Genomic DNA, 27404 nt, shown 5'->3' on the forward strand with positions numbered 1-27404 from the left:
TGATGCACCTGCTCTGGCCCTGCCTCTCCGTCTGGCCCCACCACTGCCTCTTCCAACCTGTTCTGGTCGAGGACTCTCCTCCGTCTCAGAAGCACTGTGTTCACCCGGCCTATCAACCCAGCTTGGGTCTGTCACCTCATCATCCTCCGATCCCTCAGTCTGCTCCCCCCTCGGACTTCCTGCCCTGACAACAACTTCACCACTGTCTGACAACCGTGTCTCCTCATCGTCGGACACCTCTTTACACACTTCTTCCACTACGTCAAGAAGGTCATCATCACCCACAGACTGCGACTGTTGGAAAACCTGGGCATCGGAAAATTGCTCAGCAGCAACCGGACAAGTGGTTTGTGACTGTGGGAAGGGTCCAGAAAACAGTTCCTCAGAGTATGCCGGTTCAAATGCCAAATTTTCCTGGGAGGGGGCAGACTGGGGGGGAGGAGGCTGAGGTGCAGGAGCTGGAGGAGTGCCGATTTCGGTGACATGGGTGGACTGCGTGGAAGACTGACTGGTGGACAAATTGCTCTAAGCATTGTCGGCAATCCACGACATCACCTGTTCGCACTGTTCTGGCCTCAACAGTGCTCTACCACGAGTCCCAGTAACTTCAGACATGAACCTAGGGAGTGTAGCTCTGCGGCGTTCCCCTGTTCCCTCATCAGCAGGTGGTGTCTCACCCCGCCCAGGACCACGGCCTCTGACCCCTGCAGTAGTTGGACGCCCACGTCCCCGCCTTCGTCCTCTACCCCTAGCCCTCGGGTTAAACATTTTGAAAATGAAAGTTATAACTTTAATTTTTTTTTAACTTTTTTTTGTGTTTTTTTTGTGTTTTTTTTTTTTTTTGTGTTTTTTAGTTTTTAAAACCAAACGATGCTATCCTATTGCTATGGCTATTTTCTAGCCAAGTATGAAAGCACACTGCTATGCCAGATGAGATGACGCTGAGTTATTAAAAAAATAAACGTAAAATAAGAATAAACTGGCAGACTGTGCCTAATTGAAATCCAACCCCTAATAAATTGTCCCACTTCGGTCTTTGCGATGGATATGTGCGTCACTAAGCGCTAAACACAAAGGTCGCAAGTCTCACTACAAATTCCTCACAATTTGGTAGTAGATGCACTGCAGCAAGGACAGCCACCAGCAGATCAACCAGAAATAAAATATATAACGCTATTGTAGGCGTAAGTAAGCCGTTTGGATTCTCCTATGGCTATTTTCTAGCCAAGTATGAAAGCACACTGCTATGCCAGATGAGATGACGCCGAGTTATTAAAAAAATAAACGTAAAATAAAAAGAAACTGGCAGACTGTGCCTAATTGAAATCAAACCCCTAATAAATTTTCCCACTTTGGTCTTTGCGATGGATATGTGCGTCACTAAGCGCTAAACACAAAGGTCGCAAGTCTCACTACAAATTCCTCACAATTTGGTAGTAGATGCACTGCAGCAAGGACAGCCACCAGCAGATCAACCAGAAATAAAATATATATAACGCTATTGTAGGCGTAAGTAAGCCGTTTGGATTCTCCTATGGCTATTTTCTAGCCAAGTATGAAAGCACACTGCTATGCCAGATGAGATGACGATGAGTTATGAAAAAATAAACGTAAAAAAAAAGAAACTGGCAGACTGTGCCTAATTGAAATCAAACCTCTAATAAATTTTCCCACTTCGGTCTTTGCGAACACAAAGGTCGCAAGTCTCACTACAAATTCCTCACAATATGGTACTAGCTGCAAATAAAAAAAAAAAAAGTATAACGTTATTGTAGCCCTAAGAAGGGCTGTTGGGTTCTTGTAGAATCACTCCTGCCTAACACTATTCTAATTGAACAGCCTAACGCTTTCCCTGACCAGCAGCAGCTCTCTCCCTAGCGGCATCCAGACACAGAATGATCCGAGCAGCGCAGGCAGGGGCTAGTCTATTCCAGGGTCACCTGATCTGGCCAGCCAACCACTGCTATCGACGTGTAAGGGTACCACATCATGCTGGGTGGAGTGCAGAGTCTCCTGGCTTGTGATTGGCTCTGTTTCTGGCCGCCAAAAAGCAAAACGGCGGGAGCTGCCATTTTCTCGAGCGGGCGAAGTATTCGTCCGAGCAACGAGCAGTTTCGAGTACGCTAATGCTCGAACGAGCATCAAGCTCGGACGAGTATGTTCGCTCATCTCTAATGGAGACCCAAAACTGTGCAGGGGCTTCCTTACACAGTGCTCGCTGCATGTAGAACTGATGCCATCTCAGTTTGTCACTGAACGCTCCAAGGTGGCATTTATCCTCCTTTTAGGAAAAGCCCTGGCCTGGGCCACCCCTCTGTGGGACAGAAACAAACCAGTCCCAGCTACCGATACTACCTTTCTGGTTGAATTCTGCTTCATGTTTGTGGAACTTGCACGAGCCTCCTCTGCTGAAACAGCGCTGCTGAACCTGCGCCGAGGAGACTCATATGTGGGCGAATATGCTGTCAAGTTCCGCACCCTGGCTTCTGAGCTCTCCTGGAATGATGCAGCCTTGTCTGCAACCTTCAAAACAGGACTGTTGAACCATAAATTCAACCTCCTCCTAGTTCTGTAGAGGATCGGTCTAACTTGGTATCTCTACTTACCTTTCTGTAGTAGCCTCGATCAGGTCTAATTACCTTGTATGACTGTATCGATTGTACCCCTGTCTGTAAGTTACCTGCATGAATACCACACAACTATACCAAATTATCCGCCCACCTTACTAAGTCTCCCCAATAGTTGGACTCTACTATTCTTATTCCCCCCCCTTGTAGGTACTCACAAAGTGCACCAACTTCTGTGATGAATGGAATAATACTAGCTACTATGGAGTACAATTCTTATGGCTGCGCGACAGTTGAGATGTAAGACGGACAGTTGAGAGCTATCTCTCTTACTATTGCTGGGTTTCTTGGGAGAAACATTGAGACTACTGGAGGCAGCACTGTGGCTAAAGGCTAATTTAGGGGCACAACATTATGGTCATAAGAAGGTGGAAGAGATGATGGTGATGATGATGAAATGAGGAATCTAACTGTTTTGAGTATCAAAATCTTTAGAGCCAAGTTCTGGTAGGAAGAAGCGAATGCCATGTGTGAGTTGCTGGATTTATAGTAAGTGCTAGTAATTCCCTTTAGCTAACAATTCTGCTCTCAACAAACAACACTGAGCTTAGTTCTGTTTTCATATGCTTATGTATTTATATATATTTAGACAATGCAAGATACCAGGTTCTGGTTGCCAATCACATGCGTTGGCATACCAAGGGAATTGTGATCCAACATTGCCTGTCCCCGTGCATTTTTATGCTATTTCAACATGGAATCACTATAACACTATAATCTGACAGCGCCCTTAGCAAATACACAGCCTTAGCAATTTCCATCACAACATGCATTACTCTGGAGTTAACAGATGCTTGCATATGTATTTGTTTCTTTTTTATATTAATAAAAAATAAATGAAGCTACAAAAATGAATAAATAGAATAAAACTAATTTAAAAAACATTGGGAAAGAGGTAGTGAGTGCTAAAATCCACCTCGCTCACCTCGCTTAAAGAGAGGATGATTGAAAAAATTACTGTGTGCACCAAAATACATTTCTCCTATCTTATCCCTATCTGTTCCCTCCTGCATCCTTTGGTTTCCCTGTGTGATCACCATGTGTGATCACACTTGTCCTCCATTTTTCCCATCTCCTGTCTGTCCTTTCTGAACCCAAACGCACTTTTCATTGCGCTGTGTTAGCGTGGTTCTGCACTGGACGCACTTTTCAGTGTGTACCTGTAGTAGGGTGCACTTATCTATTTTTTGTGTGTGCCATCTGTGCAGCCTGTCTGTGTACGTTCTCTAGTTTTTTTCTGGTGCACATTTTTATTTATTTTATTTATGCAGTGTCTCAGAAGACGCGCATCGTGTTGTAGACATACAACATGCCGGCCTCTGACACCAAGTCAGCTAGTGGGGATGATGTCCCCTTTTACCGATTATCATCCTCCTGCTTATCTTCCAGTGACCTGGAAGGACCCAGAGAAGGCGCTGTAGGGTTCCTGTGCCTGGGGCTTCCACTGACCCCACAAGGGTAGCCACAGATAATTATACTCCTCAGGTCCTCAATTTTTTGGGCCAACCTGGAATTATATTTGACACTGCAGGGCTCAGAGCTGTGGACTTTTTTAAAAAATTTTTTATGAGGAGCAGTTGAATTTAATTATAGTCCAGACCAATCTCTACGCACAACATATGCCCAAAACCCCACTTCATTTTATGCACAACCCTACAGGTTGACCCGTCACTGCAGCAGAGATGGAGAAGTATTGGGGCATAATACTTCTTATGGGGCTTGTAAAGAAACCTTCAATCAGGTACTACTGGAGCACAGACATTCTGGACCACACCCTGATGCTCCACATGGCGATGAGCAGGATGTGCTTTAAAGCCATCCATAAGTTTTTGCACTACACCGACAACACACAGCGCCCACCCAGAGATGATGTTTATTTAAGGTCAGGCCCAGATCATTTTAGTGCCAAGTTTGCCCAAGCATATACCCCCACCAAACATGTGAGCATAGACAAGTCCCTGGTACAATTCAAATTCAATTCTGACCAATCACAATCCTTGTAATATAAACAATGTAATCTCTAGGGGGGGAAAGGAAATGCACATTTGTTATAGCCTTCCTAGGAACGGTTTAAGGCTACATTCACTCGAAGGTATGGAGGACGTATATACAGCCGATGTATATACGGCACATATATACGTTCCCCATACATTTCAATCACCTCACAGCGCCGTATGGGAGCAGTATGTGCGGCACTGTACCGTTCCATAGTCCGTAGAAAGAAAGGACAGGTCCTATCGTTCTCCGGAATACAGTGCTGTGCGCTGTGTATTCCTATGGAGAGGGGCTATGGGGCAGCGCTCATCCCCCGCTCCTTCCCGATGTATGCCCCCGTAATACAGTACTAGGGTACAGCGGGTATACATCGTGTGCATGTAGCCTAACCCTTTTACTGACAATGGTCAACTAGAAGTGAGAGGATCCACGCTGACAACTAGAAGTGAGAGGATCCACACTGACAACTGGGGGTGAGAGGATCCACACTGGATCCTCTCACCCCTAGTTGTCAGTGTGGATCCTCTCACCCCTAGTTGTCGGTGTGGATCCTCTCCCTCCTAGTTGTCGGTGTGGATCCTCTCCCTCCTAGTTGTCGGTGTGGATCCCCTCACTCCTAGTTGTCACAACTAGGAGTGAGAGGATCCACACTGACAACTAGGAGAAGAGGATCCACACTGACAACTAGGAGTGAGAGGATCCACACTGACAACTAGGAGTGAGAGGATCCACACTGACAACTAGGAGTGAGAGGATCCATTTAGAGATAAGTCACTCGGAGACAGTAATGATGGAGAGAGAGGGATAGGTCACTATGATGAGAGAGGCGCCACCTACAGTCGGTGATGTGTGCGGTGACCTGTATATAGTATCAGGATGGTCTCATTATTACTAGTCTGGGTCGTGTTCTTTGTAATCTGCTAATGTGATACCAAGTATTAAAAATATATATAAATACAGGATTTTGGACTATTTTTGGGGTCTGTGTATGTTTCTATTGGAGCACGTTCTATCTTCTTTCTGGGGGGGGGGCACAGTACGGTGATACATGCGTGTCCGTGCACTCCGCACTTTTATGGCGGCCGTATGCAAGCTGAGATTCGTTAAAGGAAACTTACCATAATGGATCTACCTAATAAGAGCTTTATCCAGGAGAGGGGAGGCATGTAGCAGAGCTGAGAGTGTCATTGGGGCAGATTTATCGAGCTGTCTAAAAGTCAGAAAATTCCTATCACAGCTCCACTTTAAAATATTCATGAGCACTGGTGAAATTAAAGCTGAGCTGTAATTGGTTGCCATGCGCAACTAGGAATATTCTGACTTTTAGACAGCTTGATAAATCTTCCCCATTTTGTGTAATGGGCATCTCATGTATCTCATCATATCTGATCTGTCTCATCTCTCTCTATGTGTCAGATATTAGTAGAATGTTCAGAAGGTAAATGAAAGTGTAGATAAACCCTGTACCCTTCATAATCTAAGCACATTGTCAGCTCACAGGAACTCACAGCACAGAGGAATCATGAAGTGTCTGCTCAGAGAGTCCCCGCTCACACTCTGAAATCTTACACCGAACATCACTGAGTGATAGGAGCTAAAAGACCAATAACACTGAGTAACAGTGTACAGTAAGGGGTTAAACATGATCTTTATTGTGTAAAAATTGAAATGTGAGAACTTTATTTCATGGGAAAACCCCTTTAAGGAGATCTCTTACTACCCAAAACCTTGTGGGCTAAAGGACCAGGTCTCTCCATCCACCAGGACGTGCTATTTCTGATGGAGAAATCCTGATCCTCAATGTAAACACTGATCTACACCCCCACATTACACCCATGTCACCCTGCACCCCCACATTACACCCATGTCACCCTGCACCCCCACATTACACCCATGTCATCCTGCATCCCTACATTACACCCATGTCACCCTGCATCCCCACATTACACCCATGTCACCCTGCATCCCACATTACATCCATGTCACCCTGCACCCCACATTACACCCATGTCACCCTGCACCCCACATTACACCCATGTCACCCTGCACCCCACATTACATCCATGTCACCCTGCACCCCACATTACACCCATGTCACCGTGCACCCCAACATAACAGCCATGTAACCCTGCACCCCCACATAACACCTTTGTCACCCCGCCCCACATTACACCCATGTCACCCTGCACCCCCACATTACATCCATGTCACCCTGCCCCCCACATAACACCCATGTCACCCCACCCCACATTACACCCATGTCACCCTGCACCCCCACATTACATCCATGTCACCCCCACCCCACATTAAACCCATCTCACCCTGCCCCCCACATTACACCCATGTCACCCTGCACCCCACATTACACCCATGTCACCCTGCACCCCCACATTACACCCATGTCACCCTGCACACCCACATTACATCCATGTCTCCCTGCACCCCCACATTACACCCATGTCACCCTGCCCCTCCTCCTCTCCCTGCTCCCCACCTTCTCCTCCTCTCCCTCCATTGCTCCTCTATCCCTCAGGGCTGCAGCTTCTACCAGGGATCTCCATGGTTCCTGTGTAAAGCTAGAGTTGCTCCTCCCACACAAGTCACATGGCGATGACGTCATCAAAGGTCCTTTACACCACAAGGAAATAAAATCTACTGTAACTTCTCAGAACAGACACTTTCCTGTGTATACAGTACAATGTGCAGGGGATCAGCACAATACAGTCCTAGCCCTGCTCTGCCCTATCTATACACCACAACCAGTGCAGAGCAGAGAGACCTCACAACCTCCAGCCTAAGAGCAGAGCTGGGGCTGCACTGCTATCTCCAGGACCTGGGAATAAAGGAAGCATTTGATTGGTTGGCTGGTCTGTTTGACTGACAGATATATCTCACAGAATTAGAATTCTGTCGCACAGAATGGTATTTTGTAGCACAGAAGTAGAATTCTGTCGCACAGAATAGTATTTTGTAGTGTAGAAATAGAATTCTGTCGCACAGAATAGTATTTTGTAGCACAGAAATAGAATTCTGTCACACAGAAATAGTATTTTGTAGTACAGAAATAGAATTCTGTCACACAGAACAGTTTTTCGTAGTACAGAAGTAGAATTGTGTCGCATAGAATTCCATTTTGTAGTACAGAAGTAGAAATCTGTCGCACAGAATAGTATTTTATAGCACAGAAGTAGAATTCTGTCGCACAGAATGCCATTTTGTAGTACAGAAGTAGAATTCTGTTGCACAGAATGGCATTTTGTAGTGCAGAAGTAGAATACTGTTGCACAGAATGGCATTTTGTAGCACAGAAGTAGAATTCTGTCGCACATAATAGTACTTTGTAGTACAGAAGTAGAATTCTGTTGCACAGAATAGTATTTTGTAGTGCAGAAGTAGAATTCTGTCTCACAGAATGGCATTTTGTAGTACAGAAGTAGAATTCTGTTGCACAGAATAGTATTTTGTAGTACAGAAGTAGAATTCTTTTACACAAAATGGTATTTTGTATCACAGAAATAGTTTTTGTTGTACACAATACGAGTTTTGTCTCACAGAATGGCATTTTGCAGTACAGAAATGTAATTTTGAAAAGACCCTTTTTTCAGACAAGTTGGAAAACTGCTGCCAGTTTGGTCTAGAACGATCAATTAATTTGAGGGTGTGGTTACAGATACTTCTAACGCTGCGTTTACATTTGCTAACACACAAAAATTACTTCAAAATCAAGAAAAGTAGCAAAAGCTCCATGCACGTCTCCATCCTTTAATAGAAAGAAATTTAAAAAGAGATTGCACAGACATTCTACTTCCCAATTGTACCTTCACATTAGTGTATCTCCGAATAAAGGCAAAAAGGAGATATGGTTGAGCAACTTGCTAAACAGATTTTACAGGCCAAAAGGTCCTACATTTCTACTGACAGTTAGGCTGTACATACGTCCTCCATAAGTGTGTGAATGTAGCCTAAGATAAATTATTTAAAGAAGGATGTTTGGCGGTCAAATGTTTGAAAACCCAAAAAATTGTAGGACAGAAGGTGATATTTTACTATTCTGAAGTCTCCTGGTATCCCAAACCCCAGTTTATGACACAAAACTTTTAGCAATTTAGCATATACTTTAGACAAATAAAGTATATGCTAAATGGGGCACATTTACTTACCCATCCCTTGCGCGATCCCTGCCATGCAGTGCCGACGATCTTGCACTCCAGCGCGATTCACTAAGATCTATCAGATCGTCCAACTTCACGCCCCCCTCCGATTTGTGTCACAGAAAAGCCAGCACGTTTGTGCTAAAATCCAATAGCATGCGCCACAATCCCCTTTTAAATGCGGCACAAAACGGTAATCGACAGAATATCCAACGTTTGTGCCGTCCACGGACCCTTTGAAAATGAGCTCCAATGTTGTTTATTCAGGACGCACTTCACAATTTCTGTTGAATTGATGGGTGGATGGCGCATTGGCCTAATATGAGAGAAGCTGTGGATACATTCCATGTGATCAAAATTGTGTATTCATCGCAGTAATATTCCATGCTAATGGGAATCATGGGTTTCCAAAAATCAGAACCCAAAAATCAAAGTAATAAAGTACTGCTTCAAAAAACTTTATAATCTAGTTACACATGAAACTGATATGATGTCTTATAGCAAGTTTATGTTGAGTATTTTCCTATTATAAATACCCAACACGACAATATCAATGGGTAACATCCTGTCATAAAAATGCAACATATAGTGACGTTTGAAAGCTAAGCAGGAAGTATATGCAGTGTATCTAAAAGAGATGCTTTGACTCTGATCTCTGAAGTCCAATATCAAACTCCGGTATCAAAGTCATGTCACATCACTCTGCACAGACGTGCCTTCTCTCGCAATAGCCCCTTTGATACCAGCAAGTTTGGCAGACACTTACCTGTTATGTCATCAGGAGATATGGAGTGACTGTGAGAAGTGTTGAATTTCACGTTGTCAGAGCACCCACTGGTCACAGACAGGCTCTGTGATATCACTAGATCTAGCATTTCCTTGTACCTGTAAGAGACAGAACAATGGAAAATGTATTCCACTCTGCATGACTAATGATCTTTCCCATTGCTATATAAATATTAAAACACAACACCTAAATCTCATTTTCTATTTAAATTTCATAAAATAACATTTGCTGTAATTATTCCACCAGAGAATGTAGCATGTAAATGAGGGAAGCAGCTCCTCAGAGACTGTACATGTTTGATTGCCGTTTATCCGATTTATGTAATTTACCATCAGAAAATGACATTTTGGTCTCTTGCGAATATAACTCCATGGATGAGGTACATGTGAGAAACCCTACTCCACTCATTTACATTATGTGGGGCCTCAGGTGTACCAAATACAACATTAATGAGAGATGAGAGAATTGATGATGCATATCACAAAAGCATTGAATGTGTACTCCCCTCTATTTGTATGAGGTTATAAAAGGATATTGAGTGGATAAGAAGGGAAAACAATAGAAAAATGTATTTCTTCTTATTTTTAACCAGACTCCAGTTAGTTCCATATTTACACAAATGATCACGTAAATAATATGATTCTGTTTCCAGATAATTTCAAACTTTAGTTCAATCTTTAACACTGTATTTTCATCTAAAAAAGCTCAAACTAAAAAAGAACCATCTTATGTGTGGAAAGCTGAGTAACTCTTAATATATGTCCAACCTGATCCTGATAAGGTTTCCTCTTACTTTCCTATACTCTTCATCTCAGATCTTCACATTTAAAGGGGTTGAACCACATAGCTTTTTTATCACCCCCTATCCACTGTGGGACCCTCACCGATTATAAAAACAGACACCATCGATCATCAGAACCAGCTATTCTCGCTAGTTGAATAAAGCAGCAGGTTGAAAACGCTTCCTGTCACCCCTTAATAGGGGAGCATAGGAAATTTACAGGCATATTGGGGCAGATTTATCAAATGTCTGAAAGTCAGAATATTTCTAGATGCCTATGGCAACCAATCACATCTCAGCTTTCATGTTACCAGTGCTCATGAATATTCTAAAGGGGAGCTGTGATTGGTTGCCATGGGCAACTAGAAATATTCTGACTTTCAGACACTTGATAAATCTGCCCCATTGTTTGTCAAGATTTGCCGAATTTTTTTAAATCGAATCATGACGAATCATGTTAAAAAACAGGTATTTCCTGACTGCAGAGAGCCTGTAGGGTGTTGTAGAACGTTGTGCCATGCTCAAATATGCATAGGGAGCGTGGTTTGGTCTTCAAACTATGCTGTGATTTAGTATGACACGCAAATGACAGCCGCCGCTCTTGGAATCACTTCTCTCCAATTCCATGTGCACTTACAGGGGACAACTTCACCAAATAAGTGAATTGGGAACGCAGCCTGACAAGCTAATGTCTGTTCCAGCTCGAAAGGTCTGAGCTGAGGGCCAAGATCCCACTATAACATCAAAGATTGCACTCTTTTTACACTGACATCAGATGATTCCATAGATTACAACAGGACCTGTTCTGTTAAACGTGGATACATGTAGCAACCCCACAAAAGAGTGCAGAGGGTGTCGGCAGTAATTCTGCATTGACGTCACTGATCATTTTGCCCTTCATTTCATCCATCAGTCTCCGCTTTCAATCGGTCAATAATCCATCATCAGAATTGCTAAAGCCAAAAACAGGAATGGATCCAAAACATGGATGACCAGTAAATGGGATATTTGCATGTCCTCTCTGTTCTGTATCCACTCCTGCTGTTGGCTATCAATCCTTAGGCTTTTCATTCCTTCTTACAGATGAAATTAAGGGGAAAAGTAAACTTAGTGGCAATGCCATAGAGCAATGGAGGGTGAAAACAGCATTATGGAAATCACAGGGTGTTCCAGGGAGACAGCGGTCAGTTGGCAGCAGCATGAGTAGGCCACAGATTGGCACAATGACAGAGCATGGAGGTGGAGGCAACAGCAGCTGAACCAGCAGGCCACAAAGTGGCATAATGATAACAGTGTGGAGGTGGCGGCAGCAGAAGCAGCAGCAGGAGCCCACAGGTGGCAGCAACATGGAAAGCCACAGAGTGGCCCAATGATAGAGTGTGGAGGTGGCGGCAGAAGCAGCAGCAGGAGCCCACATAGCCCACAGCAGAGGAGGCCACATTGTGGCACAATTTCAAAGTTTTCCATTTAAATTTGAATTTAAAGATTAGAGATGCCACATTAATAATACATTACTGCTTACCTGAAAATATCAGGTCTTTGCCACAAAAGAACTGCAAAAGGGGCACTAGGAGCAGCAGCAGTATGAGGTCAGAGGTGTGGAGGTGGCGGCAACATGGTAGGCCACAGAGTGGCACAATGATAGAGCGTGGAGGTGGCAGCAGCAGCAGGAGCCAACATAGCACACAGTAGAGGATGCCACATTGTGGCACAATGACGAAGTTTGAAATTAATTTGAAGTTGAAATTTTCCATTTAAATTTGAAGATTAGAAACACCACATTCATAATACATTACAGTTTTCCTGAAAATATCAAGTCTTTGCCAAAAAAGAAGGTGGCACCAGCTGCAGCAGCATGAGGTCAGAGGTGTGGAGGTGGCGGCAACATGGTAGGCCTGACAATGATAAGAGTGTGGAGGTGGTAGAAGCAGAAGCAGCAGCAGAAGACCACAGAGTGGCATAATGATATAGTGTGGAGGTGGCGTCAGCAGCAGCAGGAGCCCACAGAGTGGCATAATGATATAGTGTGGAGGTGGCGTCAGCAGCAGCAGCAGGAGCCCACAGAGTGGCACAATGATATAGTGTGGAGGTGGCGTCAGCAGCAGCAGCAGCAGGAGCCCACAGCGTGGCACAATTATATAGTGTGGAGATGGCGTCAGCAGGAGCCCACAGAGTGGCACAATGATATAGTGAGGAGGTGGTGTCAGCAGGAGCCCACAGAGTGGCACAATGATATAGTGTGGAGATGGTAGCAATCTGGTAGGCCCCAGAGTGACACAATGATATAGTGTGGAGGTGGCGTCAGCAGTAGCAGGAGCCCACAGAGTGGCACAATGATATAGTATGGAGGTAGCAGCAGCATATTGGTGAAGGGCTGGCACTGCCTTTTTGGGGAAAAAAATGCGGCTTAGAACTCTCCACCTTGGTTCGGCACAAGACATTAGTTCTCTGAAGGGTGCAGAGTCCACAACTTGGAAAAGGAGTGACTGCAGTACCAACAACTTGGACAAAAGCACGGTCAGCTTCTGCACCTTAAGATGGCTGGACGCATACAATTGTCTCTTTGTAGTCGCTTCTTTCAACAACTGCTGGTGCCATGCGTAGCGTGGAGCTGGAGCATCTAGACTGGGAGATGATGTCAAAGACAAGGTGCTGGAGCCTTGACTGGTTGAAATAGCATGTGTGCCAATAGGTTCTGCTGCCGCTGTTGCTGTGGCGGCAGGATGGACCTCCACATCTGCATCCACGCTGCATCAACACATGCAGCGTCATCATCTAATGGCCTGGGAGAATCATGGAACATAAAACAGCAACAGCGGCAGGAGAACCTACTGGCACACATGCTTTTTCAACCCTCTGCACTGAGCGACTACTAATGCCGCTGCTTTGCTGAGCCCCTGTATCACTGCTTACTTGGACCTCCAAAGTGGCCGTTTGGCTCCTGATCTCAAACTGCTGCCACCCTGCTGACTCACAGCCACAGTAGCAACTTGCTGCCTGCTCCACTGCCTGGCGCGTAAGCTGACACTCTCTTCACCCGAAGATGATGAATCCTTTGTTACACCCGGCACCAAAGTGCGATCGGCTACATCATTGTCAATTTGTGTTTCCCTGTCACTGCTACTCTCCTCAACAATGTCAGTATGCACTGCCTGCCTGCCTACTGCACGAAGCATTCAGCAAACACTTCGTCCTTGCTTAATAGTGGCGCTGAGCCCAGACCACCTAGTAGTTCTCTGGCTGAGGGAAATAAAGAGGACAGAGGCTGGTTGAGGACAGGTGAGGGACGCTGACCTGCTCCTGGGCCATGCCAACTAATTGTTGTATCTGACGAACCCACTGACTCTTGGCTGGGGTTGTCAGATGTTATATTTGAGGAATTGGGTGACCTAGTCAACCAATCAACAACCTTTGGGCTGTTGATCAACACACTGCCACTAGAAGACAACGGCAGTTCTGGCCTTACAGTGTCACCCCTGCTGCGATGTCCTCTTACTGCACTGCGACCTCTGCCTGCTCCACCTGCCACCTTTCTGTCTGACGTAGTGGTTAATCACCTATGTGGATTTGACACTTATTTGTTGCTCTCAAATTTAGCAACAAAAAAGTATAGGAATATGCGTTATACAGATACCTCAAAAACAGACACCCTCTAATTGGAGTGAAAATCACTCTATAAGCTACATGGATTTGACATGTGAATCTTGCTCTGAACTTTAGAAACAAAAAGTATTGGAATTTGAGATATACAGATCCCCCAAAACGGACACCCTGGGATTGGAGCAGTACAGAAAGTATATGGATTTACACTGATTTCTTCCTATTCACTTCAGCAACAAAAAAGAACTGCTATTTGTGGTATACAGACTCACAAGAACTGACACCGTGGGATTGAAGCAGAAATCACTCAAGAAAGTATGTGGATTTCACGCTGATTTCACTTCAGCAACAAAAAAGAACTGCTATTTGGGGTATACAGATCCTCCAAAATGGACACCCTTGGAGCAAAAATCACAACAGCACAGTACAGTAGCAGTTGGACGCTACAAGCAACACATGCAGTGTGAAGTGCCGAGAAGTGCCATTAGAAAATGGCTGCCTCTTTTTGTAGTCTGTGTGACATCACATAAGCCTGCCGGTCGCTGATAGGCTTACAGGTCTGCACATCTGATCGAGGGTGTTCCTTTCTCCTTCCCAGAGTTCTTTGCCCCATGTAACACATTGTATTCGAGCCCATTTTGGTAATAAAGGAGGGGGATAAAAACTTTTTTCCCACGAATCACCGTAAACTTCGGCTTTGTGACGAAACGAGTGTTTCCTGGAATTCTAACCGAAGTTAAAATCAATTTGCCCATCTCTAATCTCCAGCACTCTCATAAACGGGGAAGTCATGAGGATAGCTGAGCACTATGCTTGTCAATTTCCAGCACTTTTGTGGTATTGAATGGAATGGCTGGACCTTCATTTAAGAAAATGGGCGAGACCCCATTCTAGTGATCAGAAGGGATCCATTTATGTTATTGGAGTGGGTCTGCTGGGATCAGATTGACTGTAGTCAAGCAGCTTCCAGATCAGACAACATAATTGCCCACCTGCAGCCTGGTACATAACTAATCGCCTCTTCTGAAGTCTTTTCCATGGTGTCACGCAAAGCAGTGGTGGACTTTTCAGGCTGGGAGAGCTTGATCTAAATGCTGAGCTCTTAGCCTACATGACTTTAGGCTACATGACAATCTATTTACATCTCGCCTTAAAGTTGTTTTTGGCATGATGCCACTAAGCTGGGCCATGGAAAAGACATGATCTGGAGGGTTTTAATCTAGTTGATAATGTTCTAGTTGTGGCTTATTAGGTAAATATCTGCTGACAAGTTTCCTTTAAGTAGTGATGCATCCCCACAGCTTTATAACTAGGCACACTGACTACTCAGTAGACTATGAAAACCGATCAACATACCCTACAAATGGATTTATAGCTATCATTAACATTTGAAGAACAGAAAACTAATAAATAGATTAACTGAATTTTATTCATAGGACACTTAACTGGAGATATTTAGCAACTCATTTTCTCACAAGGACACATTTAACAGCAACACTGGATAATAGTGATGACTGTAATAATCATTCCAGCAATTCTAAATTCCACAGTAGTAAAGGGGAGAGAAAGAGTGATAAATATTATGAAATTTTACAGAAAGATTTTAGGTGACTGCCTTTGACTCACAAACATGAAAACACCCTCAGACTTAAAAATGTGTAATTATGACTTAATAGAATACAAATGATAAACATAATGCCACATTCTCCTCACAGAGTAGACATGTTAATAGATAACATGAGAAATCTGCAATTGATTACCAGAACAAGGACAAACAGGCAGAATCTGTGCTGAAGACAGGGCACAGACCCTCTACCATTTGCTCGGCCTGTCGTCTCTCACATACCACACGAACACACTTTCAGAAAAATGTCAGAGAGCAGAACCCAAGATATGACAGCTGGAAGAAGAGGGAGGGCTACTTGGCAGACATCAAAGCCTCTCTTTGCTGAAAAATAATAAAAAATATATGTACTCCTCAAGTCAGAGACTACTGTTGGTTATTAGCCTGCTGACTCCACTGAGGGCATGGCCCCTCCAGGCTGACAGTAGCTAGAAATCTCTGCTCCCTAAAAACAACCCAACCCACCCGGAGACCCCACACGCCACAAACACATGACAAACCAATCAATGTTAACTTAACCCAGATTTTAATATCAATAAGAGAAACTCCTATTACTGTATAGGCTACAGGTTCTATATTCTACATAACTAGACAATAAAGTAAAGTATATCAATGATTCTGAAAATATTAGATCTACAGTTGTAGATTACAACTGTTACATTTTATAAGAGACTTACTGGTTTGGTTATTTTCCCACATCATATTACTAGGCTTCCTGAAAGTCAGACATTGGGGCAAATTTACTTACAAAGTCTGACAGTTTATTAAAAGTGCATTGACCATGTAAAAAATCATGAATCTGTCGCTTCCCCGCACTAGCCTGACAGAGTTCACCATCTTTTTTGTGGTGCACCTTTAACTTTAATTTTCAAGTTAAATAGGCACTCGGACCAAATCAGTCGGACCGACAGACTGCACTCCCTCTAATTTGTGCTGCATGGAAGCCAACGCAGCTGCGGCACAAAGGGGTCGCGTGTGACACAATAGCGGCGCAGACACTTCTTAAATGACTGTGCAAGCCGTTTTACCCTAGAAGAATGTGAACAGTCTGACTAAAGTGTGGCACAAAGCCCTTAATAAATGAGCCCCATTGAGTTATAGGGTGCTGTCTCATTGATGGCAGCATTGGTAGTTTATTTTTCCCATCCTGGAAAATATATTTGCATATTCCTTACCCAACAAAACAGCACGCAGATGCAATATTAGAAAGTTTTGATATATGCAGTGTTAAAGATATTACACTGGACTCAGACGCCATCTTACATATTGTCAGACATTTTAAAGATTCAGTATTCATTGCATATAACTTTGTGTAGTGATAACTAAGTTTGGGTGTTTCCCTCTGCACACAAAGGCTTAGTGCTCACTAGCACCACCTAGAGGAAGGTATCCAGGCAAGCACCTGGGAAGTTTCAGTATTTGCATGTAGCCAACAGTATTAGACTCCTTTGTGTACTTACATCCAATAGTGTTACATTTCCTGGGTGAGAACACCCAATTATAGTTGTTGCTTTCCTACTTACACGCCTTATGTAAAGTATCTGCAACACCCTCGCCGATGCAATGGCGAGGGAGTGTTTGCGAATACGTCCCACCTGCATGTAATCACATCACACAACATGGTCCTGATAGGACATAGGGGTATTGCAGTGGTGAATCCTGCCTGGCAGGGCAGGAGTTAAGTATTTTGTATGATGCAAGATTCTGTCATCCAATGATCTGTGTTACATCCTGTCCTTTGTAAGCTGAGATGTGATTGGAGGAGCAGCCACCACCTGACCAAGGGGAAGTAATAAAACCCCCTGGCCAGGAATGTTCTGGGTCTCAGAACACTCAGAGAGATTCCAGTGTAGGAGAATCCTAGAGATCAGTGAGTGAGTGAGCAATCTCTGTCTAGCCCATACCAGAGCAGGAAGAGCCTAGCCCCTGCCTCTGAAGAGTGGAGTCTAAGACTAGAGTTAGTGTAGTGAGGAAAAGGGGTATCATCTTACCTTTAAAGGTGATACCTGAAGCCCTACAGGACAAGCTGAAGCTTCCTACCAGGACACAGCTGCCTTCCCAGCCTGCCCTCTACATCCAGGCTGGTGAACTATCTCCTGAGGCTCCCTCCAACTTACATCTCAGCACTCCATCTACCTGTTAAAGGCACGTTGCTGCAGTTCCTGCCGGTTCAAATAAAGAACTGTAAGTTGTTTTCTTCAACTTCTGTCTCCGTCTGGTCCCTGCTAATACGGCTGCCTTCATCACCGGCACCCTGTCCATCACCCAGAGACTCACACTCGGGACATTAAGGGGTTGCCCCAGGGAGACTCGCTAAAGCAGCCTCTCCCTCATCATTTCTTGCCAACACCACCCTGCTGGAGACCTGCCAGGCGAATGACCTGCGAATGGCGCGAACCCCGCCTCCTGTGGCGCAGGAAAAATTAGAGCCCGCCACAGCTCTTGGCGGGAAGGACTTGGACTCCTCCCACTGGCTCGAGGCGGACTTCCTGCCCCGCCTCAGAGAAAGGCCAGAACTCGTGCTGATCTTGGAGAGTGAGGTCAGCACCATGTGGGGTCCTCCGCCATTCCCCCCTGTGGAGCAGCCGGAGTTCTACGAAATACTGGAGACTATGGTCGTGGTCTCTGCCCAGCCGGTCCGGAGACCCTCCGCTGGACATCGGCTGCACCGAGGACTGACCCGGGCCTTCGTCACCTGGACGTATTTTCAAACGGTGACGCAGCACCAGGTACCACCCGGGCGGTTCCTCGTGCCTCTCCCGGCTACCATGCTGGTACCGCGGACCCACGTGGAGGCACCACGTGGGGAGGCCCCGACTCCTGTCGAGCCAACGCCTGGGCCTATTGCTGCCGCTCCAGCTGCTCCGAGGCCTACCGTTCCTGCTGTTCGGCCTGCTAGCCCTGCTGTGACGGTTCCTGATCCTCCGGCTGCTCCTGCTCCTGTTCCGGCACCTGCCCGACCATCACGGAGATCCGAGCCTGCACCGGAGCCACGAGCCCCAGCATCGGCACCTCCGCAGCCTCGAGGCCGAGGCGAGGCCGTCCGCCAGAGACTCCGAGACGCTGTCTCGGAGCAGCGACACCGCGAGAAGGAGGCCCAACGCTACATGGCCGCCCGGTCTGCAGCTGGAGCTTGGGTGGAAAAGAACCGCACCACCGGCATGGTCCGGTTCTTCGATAAGCAGCGTGGCTATGGCTTCGCCACCCAGGACTACACTGGACGGGAGGTATTTATTCCCCGCCGGTCTGTCAAGAGGCCTGATCTGCCTGAGAGACTGCACAACCTGAAGCCAGGAGAGTGCATCGAGTTCTCCCTGCAGGAGGGGCCCCGAGGACCCTGGGCGGCTGGTGTGATCCGGATCCCGGACTCCGATGAGGACCACTACCCATCGTACGACGAGCTGTATGAGGACGACGAGTGGCCGGAATCCCCGAACACTTCTTCTTCCTCGGCTGCGAGTCCCCGGGCGGTGACCCACGTGAATGCCCCATCCACGGTAATCGTGAGTACGGGTCCCATTGCCATCCATGGGCCGGGCATGATTCAGGGCGCCACCCCCACCGTCTCCCCTGCCGGGAGTATTGCCCGATCCCACGGCTCTTCTGTGGGAGAAGACATCCCGGCTAGCGAGCCTTGTCCGGAGGTTCCGTCTAGGCCCACATCTCCCCTTGCCGGTTACCAATGGGGTGATGACCCGGCCCCGGAAGAACCGGAGCTGGAGGGAGCGGCGGCGCTGCCGCAGGTCCCTGTTTATTTCTTTCTGGACCCCTCCGCAGTCCCTGGCTCAGTTGAGCCCCCGGCTGGAACAGCCGACACCCCGGGCGACAGCGCTCCTCCCCCTGAAGGTCCGGAGGATGTTGCTGTACCTGCAGTACCCGTTACTGCCACCGGGTGTCCCCAGCCGGCACCTACTCCCGCTGAGGACGCACAGGATTCCTTGCTGGAGCTGGATCCTGTCTCTGCTGAACCCAGCGATGCAGAGTAACCCCTGAAGGGCTGTAGCCCACTTCAGGTACTGCACTGTGTACATATTGTGTATTTATCTCCATTTTCCCTAAGGAGCCAGAGACTTTCCTGAGACTCTCATCCCTATTTATCTCAGTCAAGAGACATACCTTGAACTGATTACTGTCCTGTGCTATGATAGCACCCCTTCCTCTGCCACCGCAGGGAATTTCTTCAAAGGACTCTGTCCCTCTACACTAGAGGAGACCCTTTGCTTCTCAGTGCACTTTTCTCCACCTCAAGGGCTGTACCCAGAAGATGGACTTTGTTATTAAAGACCTTCTGTGAGACTTTTGCCAATTCCAAGGAAAAGTTGCCATGCTATTTATTATCATTTTGCACTTAATGCCTTCCTTTCTAGGTATGGACATTCTGCTTGCACTCTTTATGCCTTTTCTTTGCAGGAAAAGAGACATTTATTCTGCTATCCTGAGTAGCCTACCTCTGTAACGTTTGTAACGTTCAAGATGTGTACCCATTGGGCTCCTAAGCCAATGTGAACTTACCAAATGTTTGCACACTGTCATATATGCCAGTAGTTTGCATTAACCCCTTCATAGGCTTTTCAGGTTGTAGTGTGGCTGTGTCGGACCGTCTTTTTTGTAAAACACTGACCGCTACCTGATCCCTCAAACTGAGGTTTGCACGTGGGGGTAGTCCGTAAACTGCGGGTCTTTAGGGGACCGGGGGTGTTACACAGTTAGCACCTGGATGCCACTCATACATGGGTAAGGATGCCAGTCAGGAGGTACTCGTGTCACATATGCCAATGTAATGCATATACACACATTATATAATTGCCGCCAGGGAAGAAGCGTTGATACAACAAATATACAGGCCTTGGTGCAAGGAGTGGATTACAGGACATGACACCACACCTTTCCTACTGTACAGTTCGGTTTAATGGCGTCAGCGACCAACTGTCATACAGCTATATGTTTTGTCTTAGTCAGACACCAACCCAGGTGCCTGTCTCCAGGACCATGGGCGGTTTGTCCCTACACCTCACATAGCCTGCACTTCCCAGAAGTGCCCTTAGCCCCCTCTGTGCCCCAAACCATCTATAGTCGAGCCGAGGGCGGCTCTTTCAATTGCCCCCGGGGTATGCAACACCCTCGCCGATGCAATGGCGAGGGAGTGTTTGCGAATACGTCCCACCTGCATGTAATCACATCACATAACATGGTCCTGATAGGACATAGGGGTATTGCAGTGGTGAATCCTGCCTGGCAGGGCAGGAGTTAAGTATTTTGTATGATGCTAGATTCTGTCATCCAATGATCTGTGTTACATCCTGTCCTTTGTAAGCTGAGATGTGATTGGAGGAGCAGCCACCACCTGACCAAGGGGAAGTAATAAAACCCCCTGGCCAGGAATGTTCTGGGTCTCAGAACACTCAGAGAGATTCCAGTGTAGGAGAATCCTAGAGATCAGTGAGTGAGTGAGCAATCTCTGTCTAGCCCATACCAGAGCAGGAAGAGCCTAGCCCCTGCCTCTGAAGAGTGGAGTCTAAGACTAGAGTTAGTGTAGTGAGGAAAAGGGGTATCATCTTACCTTTAAAGGTGATACCTGAAGCCCTACAGGACAAGCTGAAGCTTCCTACCAGGACACAGCTGCCTTCCCAGCCTGCCCTCTACATCCAGGCTGGTGAACTATCTCCTGAGGCTCCCTCCAACTTACATCTCAGCACTCCATCTACCTGTTAAAGGCACGTTGCTGCAGTTCCTGCCGGTTCAAATAAAGAACTGTAAGTTGTTTTCTTCAACTTCTGTCTCCGTCTGGTCCCTGCTAATACGGCTGCCTTCATCACCGGCACCCTGTCCATCACCCAGAGACTCACACTCGGGACATTAAGCAGCCTCTCCCTCATCATTTCTTGCCAACACCACCCTGCTGGAGACCTGCCAGGCTGTAGGACAGCCCTCCGGTTCCCCCGTACCAAGCACCGTGACAATAGCGTGCTTAGGCCGCAACCGTCAGCCACTCCGGTACCGCGGGCCCCGGCTGTCTCCAGGCCTCACCTCAAGGGCTAGGCCCCGGTGGGGGATGTTGCATATCTTATGGTTTTCTATAAATGTGTCAGTCCCACAATAAAGTAGCAGTCTTGTTGCTAACTTCCTGTAAGGACAGGTCTGGTCTTTCCTTCAAGTTAGTCAAATTCCAGCGCTGGACACAGACTCATTTAATTTGAAAGTCACCTTACAATGATTAGGGGTTTGAGCCCCAGATATAAAATCTATAAGAATTGGCGTTTCCTGGGTGGCCATACTTTTATGGGCATCTAACCATCGAGGTGACCTCCGCAAGAGTCCAGACGGCCAGTGACCAGAACTGACAATGAGCGCTCGTCGGGGTAAGTCAAGTCTATTTTTGTCTACCTTGACTGTAGTTCTGTTTCACTGGCTGAAAGGGACTGGGTAAGGTCATCTCCTTGTGTGATATTATGTACTTTGCCTTACATGTCCATATATAATAGTATGTTCACTATAATTTCGGCAAATGATATCTTGTAAGGTGATGGACAGAGACTGGACGTGACAATGTATGTTGTAGAAAAAGGTCTGCAGTGCCCTCTTGTGGATTGTTGAGATAGTTCAGAAAGTTTGTGATGGTGTTGAGATTTTTGTTCATGTAAGCGCGGATAGAATCTGGAAGTTTGCAGAGACAAATTCTGGCCAAATTTACGTATCGCTCCTTTGGGATTGATGCGGCCCCGTGATGCGGAAAGGACAGTAGAGACAAGAGGGACACTGACGGGAATTTTACAGTTGAGCGTTAACTCCTTGATTTCTGAAATATTGTGTGAAGGTCTCTAATTTGTACTTACTGATAGTTAGCGGGGTAGTCTGGAGCTGTATGTACGGAGGATATCTATAGCCCTTGAACAAAATCAGGTATTCCACAGATTCCACAAAATGGGTAGTGAGCAAAGTAAGACTGTAGCTGGACACTGCAGACCTAAAAAGGCAACTGACATAGTGTAACACAGGAAAGGTAAAGAGTGGGTAAAAGGAAGTTATGAGGTATTGAAGTTTTTGGGTATGTTAGATGATTCCCTGAGTGTGCAGAGGTAGGAGACAGCACTTGATGAGAATGGTGGCTGGCTCAAAGACAAAAGTGGCACACCCAGGCAGAAGGTTGTTTTGATGTAAGTAGAGAATTAATGACAAAGGAAAGTGGATGGGGTTGATTACTGGAGACTTAGACCAGTGACTACGGACGGACCAGGACAGAGGGACAGGAATCCTAGAGAGTGCTCATTAAAAAAAAAAAAAAAAAAAAAAAAAATCTTTTGGAATGCAGACCAGCACCCTCTTAGACTCCACCCCCGTATCTGGGGGGTTAGAGAAGATGACACGCCCTACCATCTTTTAGTGGTGGCCATCTTAAGACAGTATATTCCCTTCAAGTCCCTGAAAGTTAATTGCCTATAACTCTACACTGTAGGCTGGTTGTAGGATAGCAGACGAGTCACCCTTGAGGCGTCCTGGCGGACGTTTGAAATAAAATGCCGGCAGGTGAATATTTTTACCAATTTCAAACATTTGCTAAGGGTCTTGAGTGTGCAACGCTGTTTGTTTATTTTGTTTATTTTATTTTTAAACTTATTTGATCTTGACAATTGCAGAAAAATTAGTAGAAAAAGTGTTGCAATGTCTCTGGTACCTGCTTTCTGGAGTTGAAAGAGTTAATCAGGGGGAGATCTGTGTGCAGCTGGGCTTTGCTTTGTCTTATCTGTGTCTGTGAGAAGTGGCCTTGAAGCACACAGAAAGCATCTGTGTTGAGTGGGGGAGACAGAGCTGACAATCCAAAAGACTAAAAGGAATTTGCTTGTGATAAGAATACAAAGAGACACACTCTAGGAAACGTAGACGGCCCCAACAGGGCGGGACAAGGGGGTGGTAATGGACAAGGATGTCAGCAAGAACAGCCCCCCTCTTCTGAAAGCCACCCCCAAATAGAGTTAGTGCCTTTCATTGTAGAACTCTTCCCTGTTGGCAAATGTTTTCCTCTCTGTGCCCCTACATGAGGATTACCATTACCTATTTGCCTTTACCAGTGTAGTATTCCAGTATAGTATCATAGTATCATAGTATCATAGTATATAAGGCTGGAAGGAGACGCAAGTCCATCAAGTCCAACCTTCAAGAATTAAATAAATGTTTTATCCACATAACCTGTGATATTTTTTCTCTCCAGAAAGTCATCCAGGCCTCTCTTGAACATGTACATAGAGTCCGCCATAACAACCTCCTGCGGCAGAGAGTTCCACAGTCTCACTGCTCTTACAGTAAAGAACCTTTGTCTATGGTGATGGTAGAACCTCCTCTCCTCTAGGCGTAGAGGATGCCCCCTTGTTCTGGTCACAGGCCTAGGTATAAAAAGATCTTTGGAGAGATCCTTGTACTGTCCGTTCAGGTATTTGTACATTGTAATGAGGTCTCCCCTCAGTCGTCTTTTTTCTAAACTGAATAATCCCAAATTTTGTAATCTGTCATTGTATTCTAGTCCCCCCATTCCCCTAATAATCCTGGTTGCTCTCCTCTGCACCCGTTCCAGCTCTACTATATCCTTTTTATATACTGGTGCCCAAAACTGTACACAATATTCCATGTGTGGTCTGACCAGGGATTTGTATAAGGGCAGAACTATGTCTTTATCATGAGAATCTATTCCTCTCTTGATACATCCCATTATTTTATTTGCTTTAGCAGCAGCCGCCTGGCTCTGGTCACTAAAATTAAGTTTACCATCCACCAATACGCCCAAGTCCTTTTCAGCTTCAGTTTTACTAAGTAATTGACCGTTTAGAACATAATTATACTTTTTGTTTCCATGGCCCAAGTGCATAACTTTACATTTATCTACATTAAACCTCATCAACCATTTCTCTGCCCATCCCTCAAGCTTCCACAAATCCCTCTGTAATGCTAAACTATCGACCTCAGTATTTATTACTTTACACAGCTTAGTATCATCTGCAAATATTGAAACTTGACTGTGTAAACCCACTACAAGGTCATTAATAAAAATATTAAAAAGAAGTGGCCCCAATACTGACCCCTGTGGCACTCCACTGGTAACATCAACCCAATCTGAGAATGTGCCATTAATGACCACCCTCTGTTTTCTATCACTAAGCCAATTACTTACCCAGATACACAGATTTTCTCCTACTCCCAGCAGTCTCATTTTATATACCAACCTTTTATGTGGCACGGTGTCAAATGCCTTTGAAAAGTCCAGATATACAACATCCACAGCGTCCCCCAGATCCAGTCTTGAACTTACCTCCTCGTAGAAACCAATCAGATTAGTCTGACAGGACCGATCTCTCATAAACCCATGCTGACGCTGGGTTATAAGGTTGTGCACAGTGAGATACTCCAGGATAGCATCTCTAATAAACCCCTCAAATATTTTCCCCACCACAGCAGTTAGACTTACGGGTCTGTAGTTTCCAGGATCGCTATTTGATCCTTTTTTGTATATTGGTACCACATTTGCTATGCGCCATTCCTGTGGAACATAACCAGTCCTCATTGAATCTTCAAATATTAAAAATAACGGTCTGTCTATCACCGTACATAATTCATGCAGAACCCGGGGGTGTATGCCATCTGGCCCAGGTGATTTATCTATCTTAGTGGTTGCGAGGCGGCGCCGTACCTCTTCCTGGGTTAAACTGTTGACATTATAAAAAGAATTTACATTATTCCTCATTGTGTCTTCCACCAGGGGATTTTCCTGGGTAAAAACAGTTGAGAAGGCGACATTCAGTAGATTGTCCCTTTCCTCATCTCCTTCCACCATGACCCCCATGTTATTTCTAAGGGGACCCACACTCTCTGTTTTTAGTTTCTTATCATTTATATACTTGAAAAATAATTTGGGATACTACACGGCCCCACAGGGAGTAGACTGGCAGACTAGCCCCTTACTGGATGGCCTCCTTTTCAGCCAGGATGCATTTATTGACCTTATGTGTTTTCTGTTCCAGAAGGGTTGCAAAGTTTCCGGAGATGAGCTCCAGTACTGCCAGGAGGAGGTGGTCTTCCTAGGCCACTGCTTCTCAGCCACAGGCAGATACCTGACAGAGGAAAGAAAGCTGGCAGTCCAGAATATGCCCCTGTCCTGAGGCCCTAAGCCTCTTTACATGTTTCTAGTACTGGCCAGTTCCCACAGGCCTGGGATAAGGTCTGCTGCCTCCAGTCTGATGTTGCCCCTCTGACTGCATTGCCTCTTCCCCATTTGCCCTTAGTCAAGAGGCAATTGATGCATTCCATAGCCTTAAGGTGGCAAATCCTGTCTACACCGGCCCTAGGCACATCCCACTGGATCAAACTTATGTTTTATTTTGCACTGAGTATCTAGGCCACGCCACAGGTGTCGAGTCCAGGAACGTGGTGGCCTCCCCAGTGGCCCACTATTAGGCCCAGTTAGACTCAGTCGTGAGGGGAGCCCCTCATGTGTCAGTAGCTGCAGAAGTGAGGCCAGTGAGTTGATCCTAGATCACTCAGTTACAGTGCAAACGCCATATACCTTGCACAGTGTCCTCACCCAAGTACAGCCCAATCATCTGAGCAAAGGCCAGACAGCTCAGACTCCAGTGTGCACTCCTGATGCCCCAGGATACACTGATAAGGTGCACCGCTCTGAATCCTTCATTCTGTCGCCAGTCTTCCAGGATTCAGAGAGGGGGGAGAGAAGGGTGATTAACCCAGATGTTGAGTTTTTTTCTCAAAGATGGCTCCAGGTCTGCAGGAGGACAGACGGTTCTACACTGGATATACAGTGGTCAGTGGCGCACATGAGGTAGTACAAGCAGAACCACTCCCTCCACACAGGTCAGTGCAGGAGGTGAAGTGACGGCACTCAGGGAAGCACTACAGCTGGTGGAAGGTAAAAGGGCGAACATCTATACTCAAGGTATAGTTCTGGGGTCTAAACACGACTATGAACCCATATGGAAGGCTAGAGATTTCCTCAGCTCTGCAGGGAACCCCTTTAAGCATGGCAACCTGGGTAAAGAGCTCATGGATGCTCTCTTACTTCCACAAGAGGTGAGGATAGTAAAAGTAAAAGCACACACAATTTGGTAACTCCACAAGCAAAGGGCAAGTATGTGGCTGACGGGATGTAGAAGGCAGCTGCACAGATGAAGCCCAGAGACTGTCCTGAAGTCTCAGCGATGAGTTATGAGCTAAAAGTTTGATCCACAGGTGTTCCAGTCCCTGGTGGCCCGAGAGTCATCAGAAGTGAAGGGAGTGTGGAGGAAAGCTGGAGCCCAGATGCTGATGGGACCTGGATGCTGGGAGAGAGGGTGTGCCTGCCCAGAGCCCTGCACCCGACAGTAAGTCAAGTAGCCCACGGACACATACACATCCAAAATGGGCATGCTAGTGCTCATAAACCATAAGTGGTTTGCCCGGGCATTACTACCCCTGTCACTAGACTAGTGAAAGCCTATATAGTCTGTGCCCGCCACAACCCGGGTAAGGTGGTAAAGACCCCACAGAAGGTGACACCCAAGCCGCTGTATCCCTTCCAGAGACTGCAGATGGATTTTATCCAGCTACCAAAAGTGGCACGTAGGAGTACGTGCTTGTGTGCATTGATCTCTTTCCAGGGTGGCCAGAAGCTTCTCCCATGACCAAGGCTACTGCCAGAGCTGCAGCCAAGAAGTTGGTGAGTGAGATTTTTCTGCAGGTTTGGACTTCCGGAGACCATAGAGTCTGGTCGCAGAACCAACTTCACTGGACAGGTAAAGACTGAAAGCCTTGTCCCTCCTGGGTGTAGAACAGGCCCTGCACACCCCTTGCCCTTCCCGAA

The 27404-nt window shown here is 46.1% G+C and overlaps 1 protein-coding gene across 11 annotated transcripts in view; it reads right to left on the reverse strand.

The window, feature by feature from the left end:
* Positions 1 to 27404, reverse strand: part of EYA2 (EYA transcriptional coactivator and phosphatase 2) — a 565525-nt gene that overhangs the window by 396247 nt on the left and 141874 nt on the right. For 8 of the 11 annotated variants that reach the window (XR_011847696.1, XM_072110586.1, XM_072110584.1 and 5 more), the window contains one exon: positions 9540 to 9658. Coding sequence is in view for 8 of the 11 variants with exons in the window: in XM_072110586.1 (XP_071966687.1) it covers positions 9540 to 9658 (119 nt within the window). In the remaining 3 variants the exon portion in view is untranslated. Of the gene's footprint in view, positions 1 to 9539; positions 9659 to 27404 lie in introns of those variants that run through there. The other 3 variants (XM_072110585.1, XM_072110588.1, XM_072110582.1) reach the window with 3 other exon arrangements.

The sequence above is a fragment of the Engystomops pustulosus genome, chromosome 6 (assembly GCF_040894005.1).
Source record: "Engystomops pustulosus chromosome 6, aEngPut4.maternal, whole genome shotgun sequence".
Taxonomy (NCBI): Eukaryota; Metazoa; Chordata; class Amphibia; order Anura; family Leptodactylidae; genus Engystomops; species Engystomops pustulosus.